The sequence below is a fragment of the Spea bombifrons genome, chromosome 4 (assembly GCF_027358695.1).
Source record: "Spea bombifrons isolate aSpeBom1 chromosome 4, aSpeBom1.2.pri, whole genome shotgun sequence".
NCBI lineage: Eukaryota > Metazoa > Chordata > Amphibia > Anura > Pelobatidae > Spea > Spea bombifrons.
Window position 1 is genome coordinate 835,164 of NC_071090.1, and position 15,658 is coordinate 850,821.

Below are 15,658 nucleotides of genomic sequence, written 5' to 3' on the forward strand. Positions count from 1 at the left end.
GGATTTACGGCCCCCCATCCCGGCCAAATCCTGCAAATCCCCACCGCGGAGAACACACGGAGAACACAGATACTCCTGACATACATGTTTATTACAACAAAACACGCAACACTACAAACACGGACTCTGCTGGTAGAACGGCCCCATCCGGCCCCCGTCTAGTCGCCCGTTTCTCCTGCTGTAAAGACTCAAACCTTAATCAGTCGTTGGTCTCGTCTTAGATTCAGGAGCCGGATGTCTATCCCATGCATGTTTAATACCCTCACTGTATTACCTCTACCACCTCTGCTGGGAGGCTGTTCCACTTCTCTACCACCCTCTCAGTAAAGGGAAACTTCCTTACATTCTTGGAAACAGAAGCAGCTTTAACTTTCTAATCTCTATAAAATCCCTGATTATTGTCAAAGCAAATATATATATAAAACACAAAATCCACACGGTTACAAAATATCAAATAAATGCAGGGAAGAGAAACAGAAGATATTCCCCCGATATCCGTCATTAGCGAGGCATTGATCAGAGGGGGGGGCAGGGTTTGCTGCAGAGCTAAGTTTCTCGATCGCACCCACGCGCTCCGCGCAGCCAGCTCTGTCTGTCACCGCAATCTGCGGGTGCGCAAAAAGTCAAGCGCTGGCATCAAGCGCGCGGGAAAAATCAGAACGCGACAGAAAAGAATGGATTCCCAATATCCCTGTATATTCCTCATATTATATACTCTCCCCCCGTATAACTAATCCCGTCCTTATAACCCGTTATATCCTGTATATTCCTCATATTATATATTATATACTCTCCGGCACTATTACTAATCCCGTCCTTATAACCCGTTATATCCTGTATATTCCTCATATTATATATTATATACTCTCCCCCGTATAACTAATCCCGTCCTTATAACCCGTTATATCCTGTATATTCCTCATATTATATATTATATACTCTCCCCCCGTATAACTAATCCCGTCCTTATAACCCGTTATATCCCTGTATATTCCTCATATTATATATTATATACTCTCCGGCCGTATAACTAATCCCGTCCTTATAACCCGTTATATCCTGTATATTCCTCATATTATATATTATATACTCTCCGGCCGTATAACTAATCCCGTCCTTATAACCCGTTATATCCCTGTATATTCCTCATATTATATATTATATACTCTCCGGCCGTATAACTAATCCCGTCCTTATAACCCGTTATATCCTGTGTATTCCTCATATTATATATTATATACTCTCCGGCCGTATAACTAATCCCGTCCTTATAACCCGTTATATCCTGTATATTCCTCATATTATACATTATATACTCTCCCCCCGTATAACTAATCCCGCCCTTATAACCCATTATATCCCTGTATATTCCTCATATTATATATTATATACTCTCCCCCCGTATAACTAATCCCGTCCTTATAACCCGTTATATCCTGTATATTCCTCATATTATATATTATATACTCTCCCCCCGTATAACTAATCCCGTCCTTATAACCCGTTATATCCTGTATATTCCTCATATTATATATTATATACTCTCCGGCCGTATAACTAATCCCGCCCTTATAACCCGTTATATCCCTGTATATTCCTCATATTATATATTATATACTCTCCGGCCGTATAACTAATCCCGTCCGTATAACCCGTTATATCCTGTATATTCCTCATATTATATATTATATACTCTCCGGCCGTATAACTAATCCCGCCCTTATAACCCGTTATATCCCTGTATATTCCTCATATTATATATTATATACTCTCCCCCCGTATAACTAATCCTGTCCTTATAACCCGTTATATCCTGTGTATTCCTCATATTATATATTATATACTCTCCCCCGTATAACTAATCCCGTCCTTATAACCCGTTATATCCCTGTATATTCCTCATATTATATATTATATACTCTCCCCCCGTATAACTAATCCCGTCCTTATAACCCGTTATATCCTGTATATTCCTCATATTATATATTATATACTCTCCGGCCGTATAACTAATCCCGTCCTTATAACCCGTTATATCCTGTATATTCCTCATATTATATACTCTCCGGCCGTATAACTAATCCCGTCCTTATAACCCGTTATATCCTGTATATTCCTCATATTATATATTATATACCCCCCGTATAACTAATCCCGTCCCTATAACCCGTTATATCCCTGTATATTCCTCATATTATATATTATATACTCTCCGGCCGTATAACTAATCCCGTCCTTATAACCCGTTATATCCCTGTATATTCCTCATATTATATATTATATACTCTCCCCCGTATAACTAATCCCGTCCTTATAACCCGTTATATCCTGTATATTCCTCATATTATATACTCTCCCCCCATATAACTAATCCCGTCCTTATAACCCATTATATACAGGGCATATCACTCATTTGCTATTTGAGTCAGAAGGGCAAATGCTCTTAACTGTCCGACTACCAGTGGTTAAATGGAAGGGAGATTCCCGCAGTATGGCTGCCGGTCGCCAGAGAAGCAGCCCCCACACAGAGCCGGTATTGGAGAGCGCGATATTCGCTTATCTGCAATACAATGAAAGGAAAGCACATGTCTCACACAGCTGCGGCGTACAGTATGGAGCAGCCCGCATGGGTTTGCGCCGCTCGCCTCCCGGATCCTGCCTGCTGCATTCTTCCCTTTAATCCCCGGCTTAATACACGCACGTAGAACGAGGAACACAGTAAGAAGGAGCCACGCGAGTCCTCTGTGCCGGAGCCCCATCCAAACTGCTACTGTTCCGGCTTTTCATGCAGCCTGCCGATGCGCGCGGGACTTGGCAACCTGCGCGAGGGCCCAGTTGAAAATTATAAACAGCTGGAGATGACAGTTGTTTTAACAGCTGAGCTGACAGGATTAATTTAAACGCAGTGAAATCAAAATGTAGATAACACCTGTTTAGTGTTTCAGGGCCGTTCCTCAAGGTAGGCCAAAAAACAATGGAAAAAACAAAAAAAATAAACCATTCTGCACACAATCCAGCCCCCCCCCTAATGATAAACCTATGGATAGAATAGAGCGGATTTTTTAATGCGTTGGGGGGGCTGTCAGACCATCTGCCCACATTTACTGCAGACTCCTGCCCCCCCTCGTCCTGACCACAGACCGGTCAGGAATGGTCACATTCCCTCACCCTTCCCCGGTGGTGGAAAAAAAAAAAGTGGGAAAATCGGCGAACCCTACAGAGAAAACGCAACATTTTTATAATCCCCAAACTAGAAATTTTTGGGGTAGTTTTTACAAAACTGATTCATTTTCATTCTCTTATCATCAGCTCCGATGGGGGGTCGGGGGATTTACAGCAGGAACGGATCACACCTTCACTGGGCTGCAACTCCTACCATCCTCAGCCAGCCTTTCCGTTCCCCAATTAAAACCACCTAGTAAGTTGCCGGTAAAAGTGATCCAAGTGCCGGGACCCCCATTACCAGCTCAGGTATGGGGGGGGGGGTGTTAATGCACGGCCATTCCTACATATTCTCCAAATATCGTTTGTTTAAAAGAAACAAAAAAAAAATGCTTCCTTTGTTAACATTTAGGCAAAAACACAATTAGCTCGGACCGCATGCCGTCGCTGCGAATGAATGTGAGCCGGGTTACCGGGCGGCCTCTCTTCCCAGTGAAGTGTAATGAATGGCGTTGTGCGGCGGAGGCCATTGTTTGGAGCTCAGTTGGTTAGTCAGATTTTTCCATGTTAATTAATCGAGGTTCCCATCTGCAACACTTTAATTAAATAACGCGAGCATGACTCAGAAATGTCGCTCTACACGCTGCTCCGCGGGCGGCCCGGGAAGGTAGAAGCCTTCTGCACGGCTACACACTACACGCTACGGGTTTATGGCACATGCGTGGAAACGGTCTCGTTGCAGGCACGGCTGTGGTAGGGTGAACCCCCCACCCCCCCGGCCTGAGACCTTGGGTTCCAGATTTTATTCTAACGGCGGGGCGGCGATTTTCTCCCGCAGAGGATTTAGAGACATGGACGGGTTCCAGGGGGTCTGGCAGAGCAGCCGCAGCGGGGGTCCCCGCACGGCCAGATCCCTCTGCGCCCAAAACAAAGCGTTTGGATGATCAGGCGTCAGCGCCAAGAGAGGAACAAAGCGTTTTTGGACGCGGCGTCTAGAAGAGAAACGACACAGCGGGACTCGATCCCGGAATCTGGGGAACATTCCTGTGACACGCGGTCTATCACGACGCGCCACCCAACATTGTGATATCCCGAAATGCCGATATACAAGGGCACCAAAAGAACACTCAGCAGGCCCCAGACATCACCCCAAGTTCCACGCAATAACCCCAAAAATCCAAATGAGAAAGCAACACATTAAGCAAACCAGGCCCTCATTTTTGTCACCACTTCCTCCTTTTTATTAACCGGAGAAAACTTTGCTGAATATTAAGGCGGCTTCTTTACGCCCAGACATTGTGGAATTTATAGTAAATAGACCGTAGATCACCGGATCACAGACCGGATCACAGGCCGGATCTCATGACGTCTTCTCCCCAAACCCCGAAGCTTCACGTTTCATTCTATTGTTTCGGTGCGCGGCCGGTACCCGGTACCCCGGAACATGTTTAGGACACATTGTGGCCGAGTTCCGGAAGCGATGTATCCAGCGGAATCTCCGTCACCGGAACGCTTCGCCCGTTTGGGCCGCACAGTACGGACTGCCGTCCCGTTCAGGCTGATGACGGATTGTTCTCGTTGTTTCCGTCCTTGGGTTTTATCTCCTTCCACAATGCGAGGAGATAATTACAGACAACGCCGCCCAACGGCTCAGTTAATGTTAATTTATACAACAAACTAATTACTAGCAAATGGTAAAATTCACATGTGGACGTCCGCCTCTCTCCCACGCGCCGAGCGAAGCCAGGAGCCATCTGTCTGGTGGGGAGCGAGCAGGAGGCAGCTCCTGGAGGGCAGATCATTCAGCCCTCGCCACCGGGGGGGGGCATTGAATCTGAGCCGCAGTCTATAGTGATACCGCCATTGGCTGTTCCCGGGGGGAGCGCGTCCCTAGCCCACTGCAGACTACCTAAGCTATATAACAGTATCGAGCGCGCACTCAGTTTGTGGCAGAAGTTGGGGGACTCGCTGACGCTGAATACACCGAGTCCCCGGGCAGGATCGTCAGCCTCAAAGCAGGGGCCGGGGAGCACTTGCGGCTCCAGCAATAATAAACCTATATATTTTGGGGTGCGATGCTGCGTTCCCTAACTGGTTAACCCTTTCAGAGTTAAACGCGCTTTCTGTAACCAAATCCTGGGAGTTTAAAATCACTGTGTGTGTGTGGGGGGGCACCCCTGAACCCGCTGACCGCGCGGCCCCCGCTGAACGGGAAGGCAGATCGTGGGAGATAAGAGTGAATCGGGGTCAGGCGTTCCGCATCGCGCGTCTCCTCCGTCATATCATGTCACACGTTCCTGACACGCGCACAATAGCTGAAAAGCATAGTTCTTACACCGGCGGCAAGTCCTTACAAGCTCTTCTGCCGAGATGTGATTAAGGTTTTGTAACAAAAAGGGGAAAAAAAACTTTTGTTAACTATTTTCATTCTTATTTGAAGAGGGGCCCGGCCAAAGAGCGGGATTACCGCGATCCGCAGACAATGCAGGCGGCTCGGCGAGGAATTCCTCAGAAATGGGGGTTTCAGTGGACGGGCAGCGGGTCGCCCGCCGTGTGACAGGTATAGGAACCGAGCGCTTCGTTCAGATGCCGCGGGCCGCACACCGACGGGGCTGTTTGAGCTCCAATGCCTGTCAGTTTACTACCTGCAGCGAAACGAGTCTTCAGGATGATGTCTGTATTATTATAACACCAACATATTCCGTGGCGCTGTACAGCGAGAGTACATATCTACCGGCCCGATGGCATGAACCCCGGGGCTGTCCAACCCTTCCTCGCAGAGTATAGAGTTTGGGGCCAGACACAACCTTAACGTGTGGAAGTCACCCCTCTCCTGGAAGGGGCAGCTGGGGCAGTTTCCCCAAAAGGTTAAAGGCCCTTAGGTGATGTTCAGGGGGTAAATGCGAGGATTTCATCCCTTATCGTTCCTTTCAGCACACGCCGCGGAGCCGTATACTCATAATAGAGCCGTATACTGCGGAGGTAATAAAGAGCGCAGAGAAACCCCCGAGTGTGGAGTACAGAAGAATTTATTAAAGCCCCGTTTCATCCAGTGCATTAAATCCAAGGCATTCCTCCTTCAAAATCATTAACGGGAAACCCGCTGTCCTCCAGCTTCACAGGCAGAGGACGGAAGCTCGGACGCCGCCGGCTAATTAGCAGGACGGCTGCAGTTTGCTGGCTGGGTTAGCGGCAGAAACGTCTACATCGCCGACGCTCGGCTCCGGTGAACAATCAGGAAGACGCAGCGATCTTTCCTCGTCAAACCGACCCGGCCTTTTAACACTTCGACCCGACAGGAACTATTAAGAAACTGTAATAACTACGACTTCGTCCGGAGGGGGAACGCAAACCTCCCACGTCCGACCTCGGAGTGTCACCGTCTGACAGCGCCCTGTGTTTAACCTTCATTAATAATAATCTAAAAATGTAAATATAGCGGAGTAATCGATAACTATGAATTCTAACCACGAGTACTGATCCTCAGCCAAACAAGGGTTAAACAGGGTTGACCAGACCCCTAGCAACATCCACAGTTATCCACGCAAGAGGCGGAAGGTTCCGTTACAACCATTATTCCTGAGCAGGGGGAAGGAATTTTCCGTTACTCTCCTCACTTCCTGTCTTGTCTTACAGTAGCTCCCGGGTCAAGACTCAGGTAATAAATCAGCCACCGACCTGCACTAGTTTGGTATCCCCAGCACTCGCTGAAGTGAAAAAGGACTAATAAAAGGAAGAATTAATGCGGTCCCGGCTAAAATAACCGGACATAACAATAGTTCTGTATGAGGCTCCCGTTTGGACCCGATGGAGATCCGGTTCCTTTCTGTTTTCTGACCCCCGGCTCTCGTCGTTAATCGCAGGACGCAGCGTTTCACGATAACATTTTATTAATGCACCGGGAGGACGGTTTGCAAATTAAAATGAAATCGGCGCTGAGTGTTTCTGAGAGGTGCGCGAGTCGAGGGCCGAGGAGACGGATTTGGGGATGAATTCCGCCGCCGTCTCGCTGAAGCGGAGATATAATTACCGGCGAGATCTGGCTGTGAAAACGGCCGTTTCCATTATTTTTCATAACACTGTTTTCCCAAATAGAAGCCAAATGAATAATTTGGTGCCACAATATCAATAAATAATAATAAAATTCAAGTGTTTACGACCAAAAGCTTCACGCAACGCAACGACATTGAACCCGGGCAGCCCCCGCACCTGCCATTTCTTGCCTCTGTACTAAAGACCTCTAACATCCCCCCCGGTGTGAGCGATAAAGGGTTAAAGAAGGCCAGAGAAAAGTCCCAGACCAAGTCATGATCCAATGATACTGGGGTTAAACGGGTTGAAGAGCTCACAATCCATTAGTGATTCTTTAATAACCCCAATCCAATTTACCCCGGCTACAGGTTTCCGGGAGTCCAGTCACCTCTGGTTAATAATGTGTTGCATGTAAACGTGTTGAACTGCCCCCCAACACCCCACCATGCCTCTGTCCTTTCATACCCCAGACCCTCTTCACCCAATCATGTGCCTTCATGCCCCAGCCTCTCTACACTTCACACTGCCCCTCCATATCCCACCATGCCCCTCCCCCTCCATGCCTCAGCCCCTCCACATCCCACCATGCCCCTGCATGCCTCAGCCCCTCCACATCACACCATGCCCCTGCTCCTCCACATCCCACCATGCCCCTGCCCCTCCATGCCCCTGCTCCTCCATATCCCACAATGCCCCTCCCCCTCCATGCCTCAGCCCCTCCATATCCCACCATGCCCCTGCATGCCTCAGCCCCTCCACATCCCACCATGCCTCAGCCCCTCCACATCCCACCATGCCTCTGCTCCTCCATGCCTCATCCCCTCCATATCCCACCATGCCTCAGCCCCTCCATGCCCCTGCTCCTCCATATCCCACAATGGCTCTGCCCCTCCATGCCCCTGCTCCTCCACATCCCACCATGCCCCTGCTCCTCCATGCCCCATCCACATCCCACCATGCCCCTCCACATCCCACCATGCCCCAGCTCCTCCATGCCCCATCCACATCCCACCATGCCCCTTCTTGCCTCAGGCCCTCCACATCGTAACATGCCCCCTTCATGCCCCAGTTGCTTTTATTCCATAGGGTGAGAAGGACGTCTGACATACGTTGGATTAGAGACCCCTCATGTAAATCAGGCTATTGTTATTAGGTAGCGAACCCACTGCGTGGCCCGAGGCGACGGTCGCACAGAAGCTCGCGCTCTAGATGTTATCTCGGTCGTGTTAAAACACATATCTCTACGAGCGACTCTCACATCTGTGGAATTTCCATGTAAGACGAGGGAGGAGGCCCCGTTTCAATAGCATTTCTCAAATGCCGGATCACCAACCTGAAGAACTGCCAAGAAAAAACAAAAGCCAAGCAGAAAACTTCACGGGGACAAAAGGAGAGGACAAAGGTTCAAGAAAAGGCTTCTCACCCGGGCAGAACCGCCCAACAAAGCGCATTGTCCAGGAATAGCACACGGCAAACACCGGCGACAAAGCCGGCGATGAAAGATATATTTACTCGCTCGCCGTTTGTTTCCATTCATGTTACACCCACCATAAAGCGCGCATTGTCCCCCCGGACAGCCAATCCGCACGGGCCGACACCGCGAGGCGCCGGAGGAAGATATACAGAGGCCGGGTGTGATGTCTGCCACCAAACTCGAGCCCCGCGTGGCCTGCGGTCACCGTCAGGGAGTCAAAATAAATTCATAAATAAAAGTAACAATCTAATCTATAAACCTTTATCTATAACCGCGTGGGACCTTAGTCTAGAACTTTCTGCGTACGTTATCAGCCGGATCTAGAACCCAGAGAACGCGGAGGGCCGGCTACACGAAGGGTGAATCGGTGCAAAAACAGGGCAAATTGCAACATTTAAAGGAATCGTCGGAACAAAGAAACAAAGAAGGTTCTATTGTATCTCTAAGTTTTACTTTCTGCCCAGAATCGCCCGTTGGTCGCCCGTTAGTCACCCGTTAGTCGCCCGCATGAAGTCCTAACAGAAAAAGTATTCTGCAAAAAGTAACCCAGAAACGCGGAGTCTGCGGATAGGAAGCACTGGAGCCGCAGTCTGCGCGGCTGAGATGTTCCGAGGCCGGTGGCCCTGGAGCCCGAGAGCGGAAATATTACCCCCACGCGGAATCTACTGATATTAGACGGCCCGAGGGCCGGAGGAGAGTCCGCACGACTCTGAGCCGGATACAGGAGCTCTTCGGGTCTCAGGATCCGGACGCAGATGGCACAGAAAGTTCTGAAGAGATCTCTCCACTCGCCCAGCGCCATCCGGGTCTCCTTCATCAGCAGCCGATCCTCTTCAAACCCAACAAGCTGCTCGATTTAATTACAAATAAAAGCGCCGTCTCCCGCAGTCACTCAGACGGCTTAGTATGCGCGGTCATGGCACGAGCCCCGTGGGTGAGAAGCAGCCCTTCTAGAGCCTAATACATCAGTTAGAGACCCACGTGACGCCCCCCGGCCAGATTGGATGCTTATTATTCACCCAAGGTCTGAAACCTTTCATACTATGGCTGAGAGGCCTCAGGAACAGGTGGCGGCTTCTTCACTCCAGAACAAGAGCTTCGCGATCGGCTTCGGGGATGGAGGTTGGCACGCCGAGTCCTCCCTGTGTGTTTTATAGCAGGTTGGCTCATCTGCATCCATAAATAAAGTGCTTATTACCCAACCCCGCCACGTCGACGGTAAGCACGGCGGCACAGGGACCCTTCATGTATATACCCTCGTCTATAGCTGCGGGAGCAGAGCGCGGCCCACCCTCTGCAAACAGACCCCGCAAAGCCACTCGAGATCTTTAACGCCGGATGGAGGTCCAAACTTTACAGAACAACTCAACCCAAGAAGACATCATAAAAACCCAGAACCTGTCGGCCCCATCCGGCCCGCGTCTAGTCGCCCATTTCTCAGTATGTCTATCCCATGCATGTTTAATCCCCTCACTGTATTACCCTCTACCACCTCTGCCGGAAGACTCTTCCACTTATAGACCACCCTCTCAGCGAAGTAAAACTTCTTTTCATACACAGCTCTGAAAGCAAATGTAACATCGAAGACGGCTGGAACTAAAAATAAAATTTCTTCTTATTTAGCATGGGATGTAAACAACGTAAACCGCCTGTATAACAGTAAAGCGCGCGATGAGGGACGGGGCCGCGTTAGTTACTGCGTGTATCGCGGAGGATGCGTTTGCGCTCGTTCTAGAAGCTCTCTCTCCGCACAGAGAGGGACGTCCGTTCCTGATAAACGCGTTACAGTATCGGCTCTCGTTCAGAATGTTCAGCACTAGCGGCCGCGTCCCAATAAGAGTATTTACGGCGTCTTTTTCCTCCCCGTGTACTGGAAGCGTCTCTAATGACCGCAGCCGTGTAAACACGACTGGAAAGTGCCGGGAATCGGAGGGGGCTGATTAAAGCCGGGATCGCGGACACAAAGCTGGAGTTAAAGAGACGAAAGGAAATCCGAACCGCGGCCAATTACAGCCGTCTTGGTTTTGTGCCTCCTCGGGTGAGACGTTAAAGAAGTCGTAGGAACTGACCGGCGCCAATCACACTACCCTCAGCCGTAACGACAGACGCTCAGCGGGGAGATCAGGCTGTCGGGAGCGGTGTGGGGGTCCCCAGCGCACCCCACGATTGAGGGGCAATAACCCCTGTTATTTATAATAATAACAGTGAAACGCCGCTCCCTGTAAACGGCCGCCGGCAGACGCAGCGCACGCCGCGGGGAACGACGTTATCGGAGGACGGGGCGTCTCGTCATGCAGAAGCTTCATCGGCCGGTTCATTAAAACGAGTTCTGTGCTTTGGACCCTCGGGGGCCGATTACCAGAAAGTTGTGTATAGATTTCTACGACGAACGCGATGAAATCACCCAAATTTCACGCTGACTGGATGTGCCGTCACCCCGAAGGGAAGCCCTGCCAATTCATACACAACCATTCAGCGAGTCGTGGCCCTCATCAGGGCCGCCCGGAGCCGATCTCGCTCCACGTACTTCCTGTGCGGTAAAGCCGGGCACTTTCTCTGGGAATATCGGTCTCCGGCAGTTTTAAATTCCCTAAACAACCCCGACTGGAGAATCATTGGCTCTCCGGCCCCTCTGTCTGATTTCGGACACCCGTTTCAGGTCAAGAGCCGAGCTGTTACAGTAACGCCGGCCTTCCGCCGGACGGTAGCCGAGGATTCCCCGCTTTCCGGTTCCAGATCCCACGGAGATCTCTCGCCTGTTAACCCCCCGACGGCCGGACAGAAGCAACCGCTTTTCAAACCCTCTCTTTTTACTAATTATATTCCAGGCGCTCAGCAGAAATAAGATTTAAGAAAACAGACTTTAAAATGAAGTGAAAGAGAGAGACCCCCGATAAACGGCTCGGGGGTGTTTACAGCATAATGCAGAAAGCCAGGGGCATTTGGGCAAATCGGAGTACGTAGAATCCAAATGAAGAGGGTGATTGTTAGCGCAGAGGGGCATTATAAAGACCCCTTTTAGCAGCGGAGAATGCTTCACCCCAAAGACCCCTTCCGCATCGCGTATCATTCCCTCTCGCATTCAACTTTCCTTCACGCGTTTGGATCGAAACAAAAAAATAAAACAGCGTTTCCACCATTATTCCTCCCCTGGTTTGATGGCGAGAAGCGGAGCTATGAATATGGCACTTTCATAATGACTTAACAAAGGCTTAATGAAATTTTCATCACAACCCGCTGTTCATTTTAATGGCCTTTGCAAGACAATAGAACAATAGGAGGGGAAAAAACGAGAGAAAGTCACGCATTGGATGGCTTTTTCTTCTCTCTCCCTCTTATTTTCAAAGAATCCGAGATCTTTTGTTTGTAGATTTTCGCAGAGCCGAGATAATGCGCGGACCGGGGAACCATTTTAAAGTCTGACTCTAACCTTTGCTAATGGGGTCTCCGGAACACGAGCCGTCCTCGCGCTTAAATCCCGCTCTTCATGCGCCTCGCATTGTTCTGCTCTGTATTATCGCCAGCGCAGCGCTGCGTCGGGTGGGGGGGTTCCGCCGGCGCATGTCGCGGGCACAAAGTTCCGTGCGTTAAAGAAAACAACATTAACAAACTGCAGAGCCACATGCGCAGCAACCGGCATTAAACGCAACAAAGACTTCTCTTCCGGTAATAAAATCCGTCCAACCCGACACCTCCCATAAAATCATCTCGGGAAGCACGGAAGCGGCCGCGGCGATATGTCCAGAAAGGGCCTGCCTGAGGTGTATAACGGAGGCTGAGGGGCTTCACCATCCTAACACAGAATATTTAAAGCCCCCCACGTCAGCCATCAGGAGCGGGATCAATCACCCCCACGACCTTCTGCCCCTGAGAATTGCCTGACGTTCTTATATTCTAAGCCTTCATCAGAATGTATTGGCTTTCACTTCTTCTTTGTCACAAAGTAACGTCTCTAATGGAAAGGGATTCCGGGCCGGCTCGCCGCTCGCCGCCATTACGAAGGACCAAGTGGACGGCGGATCTGCTGCGGAGTTGGACAATCATTGACTAAACGGAGCGAGTCGGTCCATGCCCTGGCTGAGCCACAAATCAAACGCTCACAGAGCAAACAGGCACACAAACCACAATGTTATTCCTTTTGTTACTTAACACAATGCGATACGTCACAAATAACACAAACCGCAGAGCAACGAGAGCGATGGAACAGCAGATAAACGAAGCGAGTGCGAGCGAGCGGCCGGGCTCAAACTCCAGCCGCCTCCTGACAAACGCTCCCACTCGCTGGGGACGGAGCCAAGACAGAGGAAAAGTTATCTCCGAGGCGTCTCTCCTTACCTTCTGGTTCGCTTTTAATGAGCTCCTCCATTTTCCTCTGCTTCAGTGTATCGACCACGTCCGCCAGGCTACCCTTGCGCCGCTCGGGGGTCCCCAGGCCGGTGTTGGAGTCGCTGCTCTGGCGCATGCCGTCTTCGGCCTTCAGGGGTGAGGTAGCTGCGTTGTGCGGAGCAAATGAAGACATCATCTTATTGCCATCAACTTCCTGAGCAACAGATAAAAAGACACGGGGGGGTAAATCAAAAAGGACCGGGGTCAAACTGTCACACATATGACATTATATTATATATATATACGCGCATGTTCATGCCAAAGCATAATATAAAGGACTGACCGGCAGCCGGACCCTCCCCGTAACATGAAATAGAAAATCTATGAAACTAGTAAAACTAGACGGACGTTACTCCGGATACTCCGGATACAGCAAGGACTCCCCCGGAGATCCAGCAAACCCGCGGCTCAGAGACCCCCCGCTCCCGAGCAGGAACTCGCCAAAGTCGGGTATTTATCAGAATTAATTATAACGGATCTGGTAAAGGTCGCGGCGCTCGGTAACGGCTCTGCCCAGGTCCCCGACATAAAGTCCTCATTCCGGGGCAGATCAAACCAACCAGCGCCATGGACAATCCATCGCCTTCTAAAGGTGAAGAATAGGGACATGCGTGACGTTAACGTGCAGTCCGTGTGCTCATTATTACAGTTTTTACAAACGTTACACGCGTTCCAATAATGTATCTACAGAACGAGCTCACGGCGGCGCCGATGGGTTTCACCGCCAGGGCTTCATAAAGACCTCTATAAAGACCTTGCGGGGTCGAAGCGCTGCCACCGTCTGTGTGGGCATTAAGACTCCTCACGACTGGAAGTTCTGAGCCTCGTCTGTTTATTTCTCTCCCCGGTCAGCTAAACCCCGAGCGCTTGGCGCAGATCGCAGGCCGTTCTGAAATCGTTGGGCGAGACGCTCTGCAGAAACCCAACGAAGACCAGGAACTTTCCGACGTTCTGAGTTTCTCAAGCAGCTCCTCGGCCCGATTCAGAATTCGGGTGTTGGGTGTGGATTGCAGGACCCACGATGGGCGCACGGAACCCACGCCGATCACCTCATATTTACACGAAGCCTCAGAGAACACGCAATCCTTACACGCGGAGCGGTCCGAGACGCCAGACGCGCGGAGCCCTGGGCACGGGTCGCTATACGTTATTACGCCGGTTACTAAACGCTTTCATTCCCGGCTAACAGAAAGCATTTTTATTCCTCAGGTGGATGAAATGGTTAATAGGCGAGCGCTGTCATGTGACCCGCGCTACTCCATTATTTTGCAGACTTGAATTCCTGGAATTAGCTAAAGTATGAAGGGTTCTTGGGAAAATTAGCTAGCTATCAAGGGTCTGTAGGCTGCGAGTAATTGCTAGCTCACCAGGCCGCATTGTCCGCCACCTATAATTCCAGCAGAATTGCTTTGTTCCAGGATCCATTGTGCGGCACAATGTATCGGGTTTTGTAAACATATAATATGTGGAGTGTGTGGGATAATCTCCCCAGAAAGTAAATGCAAACAAGGAGAGAGATCTTTGTTTACCGCCTTAGATTGAAAAACATTTCAAGAGAAAGTGAATTATCCTTTAGCGATGGCGCTCGATGAATTGGCAAATACTCTTTGTGCCGTTCTACAGGATAAACGCGCAGCCTTTCTTTCTCTAATATCGCTATTTTTTTCTTTAAAAAACAAATATAGGGAAACACTAAATGTTTTCATGTAAAACAATTCTGTGACATTAACTTAGGCCCGGCCAAAAAATCTATTTACTGACAATTTTCCAGCAGGACCAGAGACGTCATTTCACTGCATTATATTTATATTTTATATACACACACACATTCATACACACACACACACACACACATTCACATATACATATATATATATATATATATATATATATATATATATATATATATATATATATATATATATATATATTACACACACATTCATATACACACTCACTATACACACATTCATACACACATTCATATACACACACACATTCATACACACACACTCACTATACACACATTCATACATATATATTTATATATTACACACACATTCATATACACACTCACTATACACACATTCATACACATTCATACACACACACACATTCATACACACACACATTCACTATACACACATTCACTATACACACATTCATACACACTACACACACATTCATACACACACTCACATTCACTATACACACACACACATTCACTATACACACATATATATGTGTGTGTGTATATATAGTGAATGCGTGTGTGTGTGTGTGTGTAATATATATATTACACACACACACTCTCACTATCTATACACACATACATATTATATGCACACACACACACACAGTATGTATAATACAAATTAACTTTGTGATTAGTCTATCAAGGTCCCCCAAGTGACTGGAAATAAAACTATTTTCCATTCAGAACCTGAGCTTCACTCAGTGAGTGTGACCTCATGGAGCCATCTTCCTAAACCTCAATCAGCCAAGGGAAACCAAGCAGGTACCGTGCGGCTAACGTATCGGGGGTCCGGCAGCCCATTCATTAACATCAAACAGAGCAAAATCATTAAAAAGCTCCTATGGAGA

General features: G+C 48.9%; 1 protein-coding gene across 1 annotated transcript in view; it reads right to left on the reverse strand.

Moving 5' to 3' along the window:
• Positions 1-15,658, reverse strand: part of SOX5 (SRY-box transcription factor 5) — an 85,594-nt gene that overhangs the window by 46,752 nt on the left and 23,184 nt on the right. The window contains exon 3 of the mRNA XM_053463097.1: positions 13,004-13,208. Coding sequence (XP_053319072.1) covers positions 13,004-13,208 — 205 coding nt within the window. The remainder of the gene's footprint in view (positions 1-13,003; positions 13,209-15,658) is intronic.